Raw genomic sequence first — 14,732 nt, 5'->3', positions numbered from 1 at the left:
TGCTTTTTATTTGGGTTTCGAGGAGATCATTTCGGTGTGTCCACTCAACGGTCTTATTTTAGACATCGCTCCCGCTTCAGACAGCTTTGCCTTTGGCATAAAGGTGATGACGAACGAATGTGTGCATCCGTGTCCGACTAGTCTTATGGCTTTAGGGTCTTGAGCAGCTTTATGGCACCAGGGGTTGTCTCCACAGCATGACCGGATGTTGACCCTACGAAGCTGGAGGTTGCCAGGATACGATCAACGTTTTCTCTATTGCTTACTCCTAGGCTTCGCTAATGATGCTGTTGAAAACTTTCTCCACGTCCATGTCTTCTGTGATAGCGGTCTACTCGCCCAATTTCTTTTCCACCTGAATTGCATTGGCTTGCCAACTTTTTAGTACAACACTACTTTAATGCTTTTGGCTTAAAGCATTAGAGAATCGCTGTGGTCCCTTGGAAGGCAGCTGTGGCACACAAAGTGTGTGTCTTTCTAAAGGAACTTAGTATTACAACATGGGCAAAATGAGTTTTCTCTATTGGGATGGCTGGGAATGTGCAAGCTAAATGTTATGTGCAAGTCTGCAATGGGGGTTAAAGGCATTCTCTAAGTTCACAGTAAGTATGAGAAATTGTATCCCTCCCCTACTCTGCCTACTGTATCGGCTTTTCGACATGTTGCACTATTGGCGATCTCTCGCTGCACCGCAGATCTCGTCTGTTTTCAGATGTGGATTTTGGCGTGATTAGGCCTTGGCAGCTGTTCAATTGACGGAGACTCTGCGTTTAACATCCAACCTCGGCAGCGGGAAAAAACACAATCTGAGGACGCCAACGCATGAAGGATGGGTACAAGTAGAGTAGGGATAGGATTACAGGTATGTGCCCGTCGATGCAGCTTTATTGATTTCCCCAAAAAGTGATGTATACTCCACACCATCATTAGATGGTGGCCTACGCAAAGCATGTGAATCTAAGCTGATTCGCAAGCTCCAGAAAAACTATTAGCACACAGAAGTCATTACTGACTACCTCTCTGACAATAAGAATGTTTGGAGTGCAATCAATATCTAGTGGTATTGGCGGCATTGCAGACATTTTGACTTTAAAAACAGCCATGGAAACAACAGAAAGCATTTCTCGGCATTCAGGAAACAAATGGAATTTCCCAACAAGATTTCTTTCACAAGACACTGCAGTCTAGTTTAACACAACAAAGTAAAACAGTTAAAACATGGAACAATTCTTTCAATTTTGTGTAGAATAACTTTTCACTTTAACATTGTACCTAAAACAAGCTCATGCTAACCAGTTCCAGTTCAACTAAATTTACTTTCAAAATTCTTATGTTATGAAGACAATCTAGTTTTAAATATTACAAAATGAAACCACATTTAAATTACTAAAACACTGCTTAAAATAATTTGTTTTACATTTCCACCACAACTCTAAAACCTTTATTGTTACTTGTACTCTGTGTATAATGTCCCCTCCCTCATACATCGAGGGAGGGAGCATTATTGCTTGGGATAATGACACTTTCCCAATAACATGGGAGCGGACGATCATCCCATGATAATGACTCACTTCACTCGACCTAGAATGGTATATTACACTTTCAATTATATTTCCTCTCTCCTAACTTTCCTTCAGTCTGTACAACTATATACCCCTTAGGTCTGTTATAAGGAAACCTTTTTTGTGAATAACTGCAGATTTTGTGCTTCAATGCAGCCTCAATCTGGGCAACAAAAGAAGTGAAATTTCACTGTTTTCAAATAACAACTCTCGGCTGGTACACCTTCAAGTTACCTGATAATAGCAAACATGGAGTTGAAGTTTTTACACTCCCTGCAGTGCAAGGCGATCTTGATGAAATGCTTAATGATCTTCATCCTCTTCAGCTGGTTGGTCTCTTTAAGGATCTCAGACGCCACCCAAAATGTTTCCTGGTTGATGACTTCCTCGAAATCTTTAAGATTGGTACAGCTGTTTTTGGATTTGAGTTTAAAAAGTTCATCAATGTACTCTGTGGGTTCAATATTGCGGAAGAGCTCAAAATTCCTCATAGAAAGTTGTGTTGCCACTTCCACAGTGTTGAGTTGAAGTAAAGAGAGGTGGCTTTCCCTCAGCAGCTCTTGTGCATCTTCGTCCGAACATAATGTCTCTGTCTCCATATTGTTTTTCAGGTAGTACCTGGGTGATGGAAACAATGCAAACAAAAAGACATGTTGAAATATCTAAAGAAAATGCAATAATGTTCTCAATTATATACATCATTTGTTTTGCAGTATTTCTCTCCTGTGATAGGGACATATTGCACTGAATAACGCAATGAGCAGGTATTCCGCAGACTATGATGTAGCCGTCAGCTACAACTTACTTGTAGATTCTGTGAACTTAAATTCTAATTAGATTAACTATACTGTTGCCTGTTCTACTTACAAATGAAAGAGAAGCGAAGAGGCAGTTCTCACACTATCTTGTTGTTGAGATGTAAAAGATTACTGTTACAAACCAGAGAGAGAAAATATCTGACATTGGAAGGGGAAAGAAAGCAAAACTTACTCACTGTAGTGACAGCTGTACTCTTTGTCCAAAGTCCCCTTTCTTCCATGTGAGGCCTCGTGGAGTGGGGATGGGACCGGAGCCCAAGCACAGCAACACGCGCTTTCCCTTAAAAATGTTTGTACACAGAAACGGGCTGCATGTGCGGAGCATGGCCCTGCCCCACATGCTCCAAACTATCAGCACCTTTAACCCTCAAGAGGACCAGAAGGACTAACTACCATTTCTTTAGGGGATGAAGGGTGGGAGTATGGAGGAAAGAGGACTTTGGACTAAGAGTACAAGTAGTCACTAGAGTGATTCACTTTTCCTTACTCCTACATCCTCATCCTCGTTACTTATGGGAGAGTACCAAGCAACATAGGACTCTGAGAGGAAGGACCTTATACTAGTGCAAAGATGTTACGCAGGACTTCTTCCCACAACTGGGCATTTGCTCTAGAACTGCTGTTGAGGGAATAGTGCCTGCAGATAGCTGATGGAGAGGCCCAGGTGGCTGTTTTACGAATTGCCGCCTACTGGACATATTTCTGAAAGGCTACTGCCCTGCATTTCGCCTCAGTCAAGCACACATGCAATCCGACTGGAGGGCGTTTGCAATGACAAGCGGTGATGCAGCAAACAATCCCGCCCAAACATGACAAGTACTCTGTCCGACGGCCACTGAGTTCTAGTTCTCTCAAGATAGAACCTAAGGGCTCTATAAACATCCATCCAGTGTATAATTCTGCCTGCCTCTGGGGGTCCAGAGAGGCTACTGAAAGTGACATTTCTAATTAAGTGTGAAATTCTGAGACCACTGTCGGGGGGAAATTCTGCCGGGGTCGGCCGGGCCGTCCGCAGACCTCCGGGCAGGGAGGCCCCAACTCCTCCCGTATATCCCAGATGAGATAGAGTATGAGACACACGCAAGAAGCAAGGTGACTCTGCTGTTTATTAGACAAAATGGCAGGGATGGGTCAAGGAGCGTACGCGTCCGTCCTGACACACACACAATCGTAGGGCTCGCAGGCCCTTTTTACCTTAGTATGACGCGCTACTTGCGTCACCTTGGAAAGTTAGCAAAAAACCTATCGCCACTCTTAATTGGTGGCTTGAGTGGTAGGGTTAGTATAGCACACGTATAGAGAACAATATTAGTGGACAAGGGTTAGTCAGGTGATATATCTGGGTTGTCCCTACAATTAGATACATGAGAATTGTTACATGAAGACCCCTGATGATTGGTTAATGTTAATGGCGTCAGTGATAGGAGCCCCATGTTCTTATTGGTGCGCCCGCGAGCTTCCCAGCCTGGGACCATCGCTGTTCCCAGCTCTGGGTGTACCTGTCATTTGCAACAATGTTTCACTATGGGTACGTGCAGACAATGTGAGGACTTATTCATAGCTGGAAGGCCGACTACTCCCACTGTCGCAGATGTCCATTGATCCTTTTGATTGTATCTGCCTATGTCTTGTAACGAGGGATCCAGACGCCTTCTTCCTCCTGGGCTTGGCATCCTGTCAGGTTCGGCTTGGTCACGTGAGATGGGACCGTGTTTGAGGCAGAATTCTGCACAATTAATATTGTTTTTCCACTGTGCCTGGTTTAATTTGCAGGTGTGACTTTAACGTTGGTGTGCGGCGTGCGAGGTTGCAACATCGTGCCCTTGATGGTTTGCTCTTGGAATGTGGGTTTGCAACATTGCGACCTTGGCTGTTTGCTTCGCCGGGCTCATTCTGCAGGATCAGCAACCTGACTCTTGTTCTTTTAACGTCCATGGAAGCTCTTGCTTGCGGCCTACTTAGGCCTGGTGTATAAGTGGAACCGTTTGGTGCACAGGCGCTTTAGGTTACAGTACCATATTGTCTTATGACCAGTATCGTGTCTTCATTATATTTCTCATTGTGGCAACTGGTTTTAGGAGAAGCGTAAGCAAGCTCTTTTAGATGAGTTCATGATGCGTCTTGCGTTTCTGCATTTTCAAAGCCTATGTGGAAAATAATAAAGATGCACGTCCGTGAGTATGTCTGTCGCCTACGTCATAGCACTGAGTATATTCTTCGTGTAGATTGGTGCGGGAGTGTCCAGTGTGTATATTTGTACAGGTGTGCTGACCGTTGGCTAGGTCGTCATGGCATCTCTAACGACGTGTAGGTTTTAGTCTAGTTGATCCGTGCCGCAGGTGTCGGCATGGCCAGTGCGGGCTGCTGGGCAGGCAGATGGACACATCCGTATGTTCCTGTACCAGGGTATTTGGTCGTCTGGTAGATGGGCAAACTCTTCTCGTGGCGGGTGTCTGGGTCGTGACCCTTTAGGCCAAGCGCGAGAGGTGAAGGACGGGAGCCTGGTCTTCCATTCTCCCACATTCACCACTTTGGCAGGAAATTACTTCAGGAGTACGGGGTACCACCATATCTGGAGGAAAAATAATGTACAGTTCCTTTGAGCAGAGGGCAGGACAATGTTATCACCACCAGGAAAGTCGTTTTCCAGGAAGCCGAAACTCTGCAGAGCACCTTGGATTGAAAGGTTTATGGCCCAAACGCTGTCAAGACTACATTTAAACGTCAAGCTGGAATAGGTCCACATATAGGTGGGGAATGATGAAGCATCCCCACAAAGTGTGGTTTTATAACTGGGCTGGAAAGAACAATAAATCTTTGTTCATTAGACAGGTAATCTCCAATATTCACCAGATAGCCCCATTAGAGTAGACCCAAACCCCCCCGAGTGAACTAAACGCAACAGAAAATAGAATACACAGTTTACTGACACTTGCAAAGGGTTCTGGGCTTTGTCGAGCACCCACTGGGAAAATCTAAGCCATTTACCTTTATACTGTGATCTTGTGGAACCTTTCCTGGATGCTGTGGGGAACCGCATATTGTCTCCTGATGAAGCTAAATGGCTGAATGCCAGTTCTTCAGGTGCCAAAGCACTAAGGACGGTGATTGAGGGGAAGGTTGGTACACCCCCGCCCCCTTGTTTATGAAGGAGATCCAGAAGGAGGAGAAGTGCGGATGATCAAGAGAATCTGGCAAATTGTGGTAATTCGAAAAACGTCTAGAGAATGTGGGGAATCAGTGGAAGATGGAGAAGGGCATATGCAGACATGTTGTCCCAAGGGAATGACAGTGAAGCCCCTGGGGATTCCTTCCCCAGGTCCTCAAAGTCTTTGGGTGAGGCATCATAATTTTCACATGGACTTGGTAAAAACTGTGGTTGCAATTTCCCACAGCAGTGCTTATGGCATGTGCAAATGATGTATGTGCCAGTTACATCACAGATTCAGCACCAGTGGTGTCAATGATACCAGGATGGCGTGAGCCATGGTGCAGCACCTACGACCCCCTAATGTGTGGGGTAGGTGCTTCCAAGAAGCGTAATGATGGCACTTGCGGTTTGCTTCCGTAGCACAGATGTCCACCAAGGGGGGGTCATGGTTCTGCAGAAATGTCTGCCAGAACCTCCAGGAGACACTCACACTCGTGATCAGAGCATTCCGCCCTGCTCAGAACATCCGTCTCCTTGTCTGTTCTTGCCTGCTGGGCCGCCAGGAAGAAGACTTTGTTCTACAGGGCCCAGTCCCATATCTGAACTGTTCGATCATACAGCTTTTATGACTTTCTCCATTCCTGCTGGTTCAGATAAAACATTGACACCATGCTGTTTGTAGGATCATAATAGAATATTTCTCCAGAACAGGCAAAGCGGCTTGAAAGCCCAGCAATTCCATTCAATGTATATGTTCTTTTGCTTCATTAGGTCTGCAAATGCCCAGCAGGGGATTTGGATCGTTCAACAATCAGAGGTTGACTCTGATCCAGATGGGGATCAGAATTGGTTTGTCCCAAGGATCTCTCATTTAGTGCCAATGTGCAGGGTGGTGGAACCGTATGAAGTGCATAGGCAGCCTCTCCATGGGTACTGCCTGTACACAGACTGACATTTGAGCATGCAGGCATTGGAACCACCACGCCATGGTCAGGCCGGGAGTCCAGAAAAGATTCACTGTAGCTAAAGCATATACCCCTCGCTCCTGTGTTGGAAACACCTTCCGTGACTGGGAGTTGCATAAAAATTCCTATGAGCTCCAGCCAATGCGTTAGTAAAAGTGTAAATTGTTTGGTGTTTATTAGGTGAGTTTTCCTAAATTCCTACTGGTAGTAACATTTTAGTAAGGTATCCCAGTGGTTTGTAGGTCTCCAACTCTTAGTATCAGTCTGTACTAACTCAGGACCTTGGAGAGTGGCAGAGCAGTCAGGCTTATCTTAAGAGGAAGATGTGAGCTGTAAGTACATTGAACCTTGGTTAGACATGCACACCAAAGAAACTCTTACACGTCTAGTTCATATAAAATTATATATTTATTATATATACACCAGAATCACTTTAAATACTTTAGACGTTTACACTAGAATACTTCGGAATACTTGAGAATACAATTCAAAGGACACTTTCGTGTTTGTTCGCGGTTACATTTGTAGCAACATTAGAAACGGAAAAGACAATGTTATCGTATTATCGGTTATTACGCGGTTTCTAACAGTTTATACAGTGATAGATTTACTCTGCAAACACATATAGTAAAGTTATTTTAAGGGAGGAAAATCATTAGTTAGTGTAACATTAGCTTGGTTCAAGGTTCTAGATAGGGTTTCTTCACAAAGCAAGTATTTTAAGGGGTAACCCTGGACACCGCTGGGTGCACTCTCACACCCTGGAGCGACTTCTTGGAATCAGGTAAGCAATTCCTTTTTCCCCCATAGTACTTTAGGTTTGAAGAAAATATTTGTGCTGGATGCTACACAATGTTGCAGCTCTGGACCCAACCTCCGGGTTCCTTGGTCTGATGACTGAAGGCAGGACAATGGACGGGATCTCTCAGTAGCAGTTTTGAGGGAGGACCTGTGGCACGACTTTCAGCAACTTCTTGGTTCACTCAGCGGTTATGGCAGCTTTTCTGCAGCAAAACAAGACCATACGTCGCCGTATAGTAACCCCCAGGATGCACTCAAAAAGGGTCCCTCCGAACCCACAAAGACTTGAACGATATATTGTTCTGGGACTTTGCACCACGTCAAAGCCGCCACTCTACTTTTATATAAGGCTAAATTTTCAAAGTATATAGGCAGGTATTCACAAAATGTAAGCCCAACAAGGGTTTTAATTGAAGATCAAATTGAAAAACAAGTTCAAATTAATAAACTTCAAATAACAATATTTTCAAAGAGCTTTCTGTTCATTCACAAAAATTGTTCTGTTCGTTCTTGATAATGAAGTAAATAAGATTCACGATGTGTCCCTATTAACTTATAAAGCTCGTAATTATACACAACAAAAATTATTCACAGTGATACTGTGCAATACATGATTCACACTTTAAACGTCCATTTGCTTCATATGGCTTCTTGCTCCGTTTCCAAATGAGACAGTTACAATTTTGAAAAGACACAACTAAATTGCTTCACGTGACTTCTTTGCAACTGTACGTCCAAATAGGCTTCAATAGATGTTCTTATATGGCCAACGCTTTTCGGATTGGAAAACAATCCATCTTCAGGGCATAAATAGCCTAAATGTTCCAAAATCAAATCCACTCAGGGAGGAGCACCTGTGAGAGTACAGACATGTTCCCATTAGGACACTAACCAGAACCAAACAAAAACCATTGACAAAACCTACTACAAGCATCTCCCCATGCCAACCTTAACGTGTGGCACAATGGAAAAACGTCTCCCAACACAGACCTAATAAAACAAAATCCATAAGAAAAAAAATGAGGCTTAGGTAGTGCTAACCATATTCTCACTTACAGCAAAACACCAAGTGCTAATAGTAATGCCCCAAAATTAAAACTTCACACCGTGTAGATGAAACTCCAAAACATCCCAGAAGGTAAAAATAACAAACCGACCACAGAGGACTACAATGCCCATAAAACACCACAGTGCCCCCTAGTCTCATGTTCTCATTTCCATGTAAAAAGAATCAGGAAACCACCACCACGGGAGGTAATGGAACCTAATGTGGTTAAAATATAAAATCACCACGTACCGGAATGACCAGACCTCTGCTTACAAATCAAACCACAACCGTGGTCATCACTCGCCTGTGTCAATAGAAACACAAGTAGTTCACAACGTTAAGAACCTAACCGTGAACCGACCGCATAAGTCAATACAATACCTGCCGCAGCTGGATAACAAGTCCACTTACCAATTAAAGACCTGAAACTCCCTCGATTCAAAATCCAAAGTTCCTACGAGTCGGTAGCCGCACACAACGGCACGATTTTCAGCAACTTCTTGGTTCACTCTGCGGTTATGGCACCTTTTCTGCAGCACCAACAAAGGACACGGATTGTCCGGTCAATCTTCTTTGCTTCCTGCAGTCCTGCACTCTAGCAAGGGGGTCTCTGCGAGTTGCATCGGATCTATGGAGCTTCCTTACGGGATCAGCAAAGAGTTGGACGGATTCTGCCTTTCCACGACAATGCACTCAAAATGGGCAGCAGGCCTCCTGGTATTGGCAACTCTGGACGCTCCTAGCACCTCGGGAGATGGCTCAATTCAAAGTTTGTTTTGGGACTGGTTGTTCCCAACAGCCAAAGGGAAGAAGCTGTCCTCTTCAGAGTTCCTCTGTCACATAGAAAACTGGGCCAGGAGAGCAGTGGTTGCTTCACAGTGTTGCAAAGGGTCAGCAGGATCTCTGGTCGTCTTCTTTTCATTCGGTTACTTTAGTTTACAGTGGTCGACTTGCGTTTCACTCCAGAGGCCTCACCTTTTATACAGTTCCAGCACGTACTCCTCTGCAATCTCTGTCAGCATTTTACAGAAAGGGATGTCTGGCTGTCCAATCAGGACAGCCAGACCCCCTGTGGGAGCTGGTCCTATTCAGGCACTCTGGCAGACAAAAGAAAGGGGGTGATAGACTCCTCCCTCACTTTCTGCGTGCCCAGACACTCTGGGGCCTATGCAGGGATAGCCAAGGGTTCCCGCCAAAGGCAAAACACACACACTGAGCGCTCACCCTCCCAGAGTGGTAGAAGAGGGGCTAACAAAGAACAACCATGCCAGTAAAGGCTAAAAAAGAAGGGAGGCCTGAAGTTGGTACTTGGGTGTCCCTATTGTGCACTACCGGGGCTATGCACATAGCCTGCGGTATAAAAATTACACAATAGTTAGTAGAACATGTCCACTGCCACCAGCCATAACTAAGAGATGGTCTATGTGACTAAAAAGTCACAGAAGTAGAGAGAAGGGGGATACTAGCTATCCCTTTGGCACTCCACTGAAGGTGGCGTGTGCCAATCTCCAAACTATATAGAGATTTGGGAGAGATGCGAAGTAGAACGGTAGTTACTTGAGGATACAGAAAAATAATCTTAAAGAAGGGCCCTCGGGGTCCCCAGCAACACTGCCCTGGAGCGGTGTGCTGCAGTAGTAAAAACAAAAATGCCTCCAAGGGCTAGGGAGCAGATAAACTCCATAGTACAGGTAGAATACAAAGTATAGAGTTCCAAAAGACAGAGCCAACAATAAAGAATGAGTGGGAAAAGGCTCCACTCATTCAGGATTTAAAGAAAAGGGTCCAGAAGTCCAGCAAAAAGGGCTGGGGGGTCACACTAGGAGAGGGGATGAAGCACAAAAATGATAAATCTCCCCAACAGTGTTGACTTAAAGAGTCCCAATGAAAACATGATGCCTATTAGAAGCTGAAGATGGTAAATGGACTTCACCAGCCAGTCGTCTAAATACAAGTAACATGTTATTCAGTTCAGTTCATAATCTTTTCTGTGGCATAAGCCATAAAAGGTACCAACAAATACAATCAGCAACTGATATAGTTGATTAAAATGGATACAAAAAGGACCCACCACAATAATCGGTCTTAAAAAGTCAAAAACAAAGGATTAAAACATCAACAAATCGAATACATTGTTCCATACAAAATAACACTGTTTAGGTTAACATTCAGAGTTCATGAGCGGGTATCACTGAGGGCAATGATTGCAACAAAAAAGGACTGTCATTTCTCACTTTAGACCTCCTCAACCAATCTCCATGTAGAAACTTGGCAACAATATTGTCAAGTCAGAAGTGTTCTTACAGCAGGCTGTCACCACTTCGACTTGGCGAATACCTGCCAACCTCAAAATTGGCACTAAATATTTTACCCGAAGGTCTTTATGCCCTTCACAAAAAACAAGAAGTGGGTAATAGACGCTTCTTGGGCCCACAAACAAGACAAACTCTGTTGTTGAACCCATCCCAGTACTGTGTAAATGTTGCCAGTTTAAGGGTGCCAAGACGGAATTCGACATTTAAAAGCGTGCATAACGGGGCCTTATCAAATCCATATAGACTTCAAAACCAAAATCTAGCTTAACCGTTAAGTAAAGCCGACTAGTATTCAGATTGTGACAGGCCACCTCCATGGAAGGTTGAGATGATATCACACTAGCTCGCGTGCTGAAACCCTTGGTTTGCCTGGCCATAGTTTCTGGTGACCTCCATACGTGGCCATGGTTTGAGTCAAAGAGCCAGGATTTCATGTATTTAAGCCACAGAAGTGCCCACGATCCTTCGAGGGGCATGACATACCTGAGGGCTTCTCTGTAACAAGTCAGACTTGAAGAAGTCCATAGTCTAACCCAGTATAAAATAGGTTTCAACTTGATAAAAATCAGCTACCAGTTGGAGGTCATGTGCAAACTAGCAATGGGGGTAGACAAGGGTAGCATGAGAAGCAATTTCAAAAGCGTGTTTTCCGCTATACTCAAGGATTGAGTACCAACATATCCCCAAATCTCTGCGCCATAAGAGCATGAAGTATGTGCCTGTAGTCAATACAATTGGAGAGCTGGGGTGACAGCACCACCACAGTGACTATGATGAAAATGCCCAATGCCTCCACTCTATTTTTTGAGGGTGGCAGTGGCTTTAACAACTTGATATGTCCACAGCCTTTTTCACAAAACCTAACACCTAGGCAATCATATGTTCTCACTTGTTCTGGGGCTGTGTCATCCACTTCAATATTGAGCTTTGCCGGTTTGGCCAACCTAGACCTGAATGCCATTAGTTTAGTGTTCCCCTTATTTAGTTCAAGGTGTAGCTCCCTGCACTTTTCAGTAAAAATTGCCAATGTGTGTTTAAGTCCCATCGGTGTTGTAGCCAACAACACTGCATCATCAGCAAAGAAAAGTGCAGGGAACCTCATCTTGCCCCAGCTTAGTTGGAGCCAGCCGGCGCGCTTCCAGCTCCTTGATTACTTCATTTATATGTAAGCAAAAGAGGAGTGGGGCCAACATGCACCCCTGCCTCACACCGCTATTAACATCAAAGGGCTCAGTGATCTCTGCCCCTTGGCCCCAGCGTACTGATGCACGGTTGCTGGTATACAGTAACTGAATTGAGAACAGGGATATTTTCTTGACCAGGGCCTGCCATAGTTGATTGCTTGTAACGCAGTCTTTAAGTCCACGAATACTGCGTAAAACCTAGCTTTACTCAGTTTAATGTACTTTTCCGAAATCAAACCCAGTCGGAAGCTCTGGTCAATCGTACTGATCCCCTTTCTGAAAACCTGCTTCGAAATGACTCAGTATTCCAGATGCCTCTGCTCACCCTTGCAGGCGTTCCAAAAGTACCTAGATAAAAATATTTCCCGCCCCATCACGTAGGGAGATTGGTCGGTAGTTCTAGGCACACCACTGTCGGCCTTTTTAAAAATTGGAACAATTGCCGCTTGGCGCCATGTTTGAGGGCATGTTCTTGATTAATCGCAGCATTACAAACTTGGTTAAGAACTGGGGTCCAGATCAGTGGTTCATCCTTGTAAAGGTTGGGATCTTGTCCGGGCTGGGCGCTTTCCTGCCCACCGAAGACTTGATTGCCCTTTCGACCTCCTTTACGGTAAAAATTCCTGTTTTGCACCTCTAGTGGGATTATGACGTCAGATGTAACATCTACCTGCAAATCCCCCCGATGATGATACAATGCCCCAAAGTGCTTCTGCCAAGAGGAAGGTGGTATGGAGCATTGAAGCTCATTAGGTGCATTAAGTGCTTTCCTCACTACCATTGACCAAAACAACCTTGAATAGCCGTTCTTAGATGCGGCTGTTAATACATCCCACCTGTCCTGACTAAAGGCTACTATATGCTTTTAGTTCATTTGTTGCCCCTCCTTTAAACATGACATAAGACAGCCCCCCAGCTGCTCGGCACTCAGCGTCAAACAACCCAACTTGGTTAATCCCCTGCAGGCATAGGTAGGCAGCAGCAGTGGCCATCAGCTTTCTGAAGACACTTGGGGCTGAGCTGAGGTTGAAGGGTGAAACCATGTATTGGTAACGGTTGTTTCCGTTAAAAAATCACGAGAGGAAGTGCTGATCAGGGGGTGAAATCCACACTTCAGGTAAGCATCTTGGAGACTCACTGTAGCCATCCAGTCGCCCGATGGTAAAGGGGTCTGTATCATTGCAGGGGTTATCTTTTTAAACTTTTCTTGGGTTAAGAAAAGGTTGTAAGAGAGGTGCAAAACTGTCAAAGGCTCGTCTTGTCTGTTTTTGGGATGGCAAAAAACCTCGAATAGTAGCCCGACCCCCTCTCTGACAAACATGCAAAATGTATTGTATCAGCAAGAGCATCTGAATCTCTTGTTGCAGGGGGTTGGAACCCTGTTGAGAGGGGGCGGAGAAGAAGGGAGAAGAGGAGGAAGAGGACTTGGATATCCGTTGCTGTTAAGAAGGATTTCTAGAATCTGGCCTGGTGGACAGATTGTAGGACGACACCCTAGTTTATAGTGAACAGGGGATCAGAGGTTAGCGTAAACCCAATCAGGGTGGCAATGGAGAGCAGTCAATGCTGTTCTCTGGAGTGTGAGAGAAGGATCGGGGATCCACAATGAGTCCACACAGTGAAGTACACAATAATTCAATTTAGACAGGCAAGTACAAAAATACTTATTCTAGGCCCAAAACACACAGAAAATGAAATAAGCAGGTTATATCACACAACATTAAATAATAAACATACATACATACATACAGTCACCATGGGTTCTAATATGCATTCAATGACTTAAATTAATAAAATAAGGTAAGCGATGCAGTAAGATGGAACCAAGTCACAAGAAATATGCCCTAGCTTCAGAAGTCCAATCCTTATCTGCCCAAAAGTCACAATGCTTATCCCCAGAACGTACCTGAAGCAGGTAAAGTACTTGTGTGGTTAAATGTTCAAAAGAAGCAATACAACAAAGTTACTGTGTTCTTATCTTTCAGGTTTCACTGCCCAGGTGCGACGACCAAAAAGCAGTTGAATGGAAGGTTACAAAGAGACTTATTCTCAATGTTATCCTATGGAGGGACAGTGGGAAACAAATGTTTTGCATTTACTTATCCCCCTGACACCAATTTTCCCAGAAGACTGAATGGGTCGACTGGGGGTCCCTGGAGGTTGGTTTTCCCACCATTGTTTCCAGTGAGAGGCGCCCAGAAGCTGCGGGTGCAAGGAAACCTCCGACCGTGTCCAGACCAGAGTTCAACCCTTGGCGATGCAGAAAGAACCAATGCAGACCTCTTCATGACACTTCACAAGATGGGGGAAGGCGGGTTACAGAGACGGCCACTGCACACAGGCAATGGCAGGCATCCTTCCAGTTGCAGTTGAAAACCATCTTCCAGAGTAGGATCCGTTGAAGCTGGGAGGCTGACATTCAGTAGGAAGACGACATATACCACAGGCTGGTGACCACTGACGTTCCGGCTGCAAACTTGGAACGGCGACAGTTCTAGCGAGATAGCCCATTGCAGAGCTTGTCAGTCCACTGGGTGGTTCAGGGACACTTCCGAGGCTCAGGATGGTTGGATCCTTAAAAACACATCGATACTGGTTGGTCCCACCAGTCAAGGCGCTGAAGTACAGCAGAAGGTCTTTGCAGATTGGGTCGTCCAACAGGTCTTTGCTGGGCCAGACAAAGGAAAGGATGCTGGGCGTCTTCAGGAGTCTTCTTCGGATCTTCAGTAGGCTGTTCTTCTACACAGGATTCTTGGCTCCAATGCTTCTCTGATGAAATGGCTGCAGGAGGAGTTCTCCTATCAAAGTTCCAGCCTGGAAGCAAGTACAGCCCATCAATGGTAAGCATCTGCACCATTCAAACAACCAGCAGTGGTTTCACTCCTGTC

At 44.9% G+C, this 14,732-nt stretch overlaps 1 protein-coding gene across 13 annotated transcripts in view; it reads right to left on the bottom strand.

The window, feature by feature from the left end:
* Nucleotides 1-14,732, bottom strand: part of RAPGEF2 (Rap guanine nucleotide exchange factor 2) — a 1,671,940-nt gene that overhangs the window by 138,950 nt on the left and 1,518,258 nt on the right. For all 13 annotated transcript variants that reach the window (XM_069631345.1, XM_069631346.1, XM_069631352.1 and 10 more), the window contains one exon: nucleotides 1,797-2,180. In XM_069631345.1, the coding sequence (XP_069487446.1) occupies nucleotides 1,797-2,180 (384 nt within the window). The remainder of the gene's footprint in view (nucleotides 1-1,796; nucleotides 2,181-14,732) is intronic.

Source organism: Ambystoma mexicanum, chromosome 6q (genome assembly GCF_040938575.1).
Source record: "Ambystoma mexicanum isolate Mex_15411 chromosome 6q, UKY_AmexF1_1, whole genome shotgun sequence".
Classification (NCBI taxonomy): domain Eukaryota; kingdom Metazoa; phylum Chordata; class Amphibia; order Caudata; family Ambystomatidae; genus Ambystoma; species Ambystoma mexicanum.
This window is presented reverse-complemented; position numbering and strand designations above follow the sequence as displayed.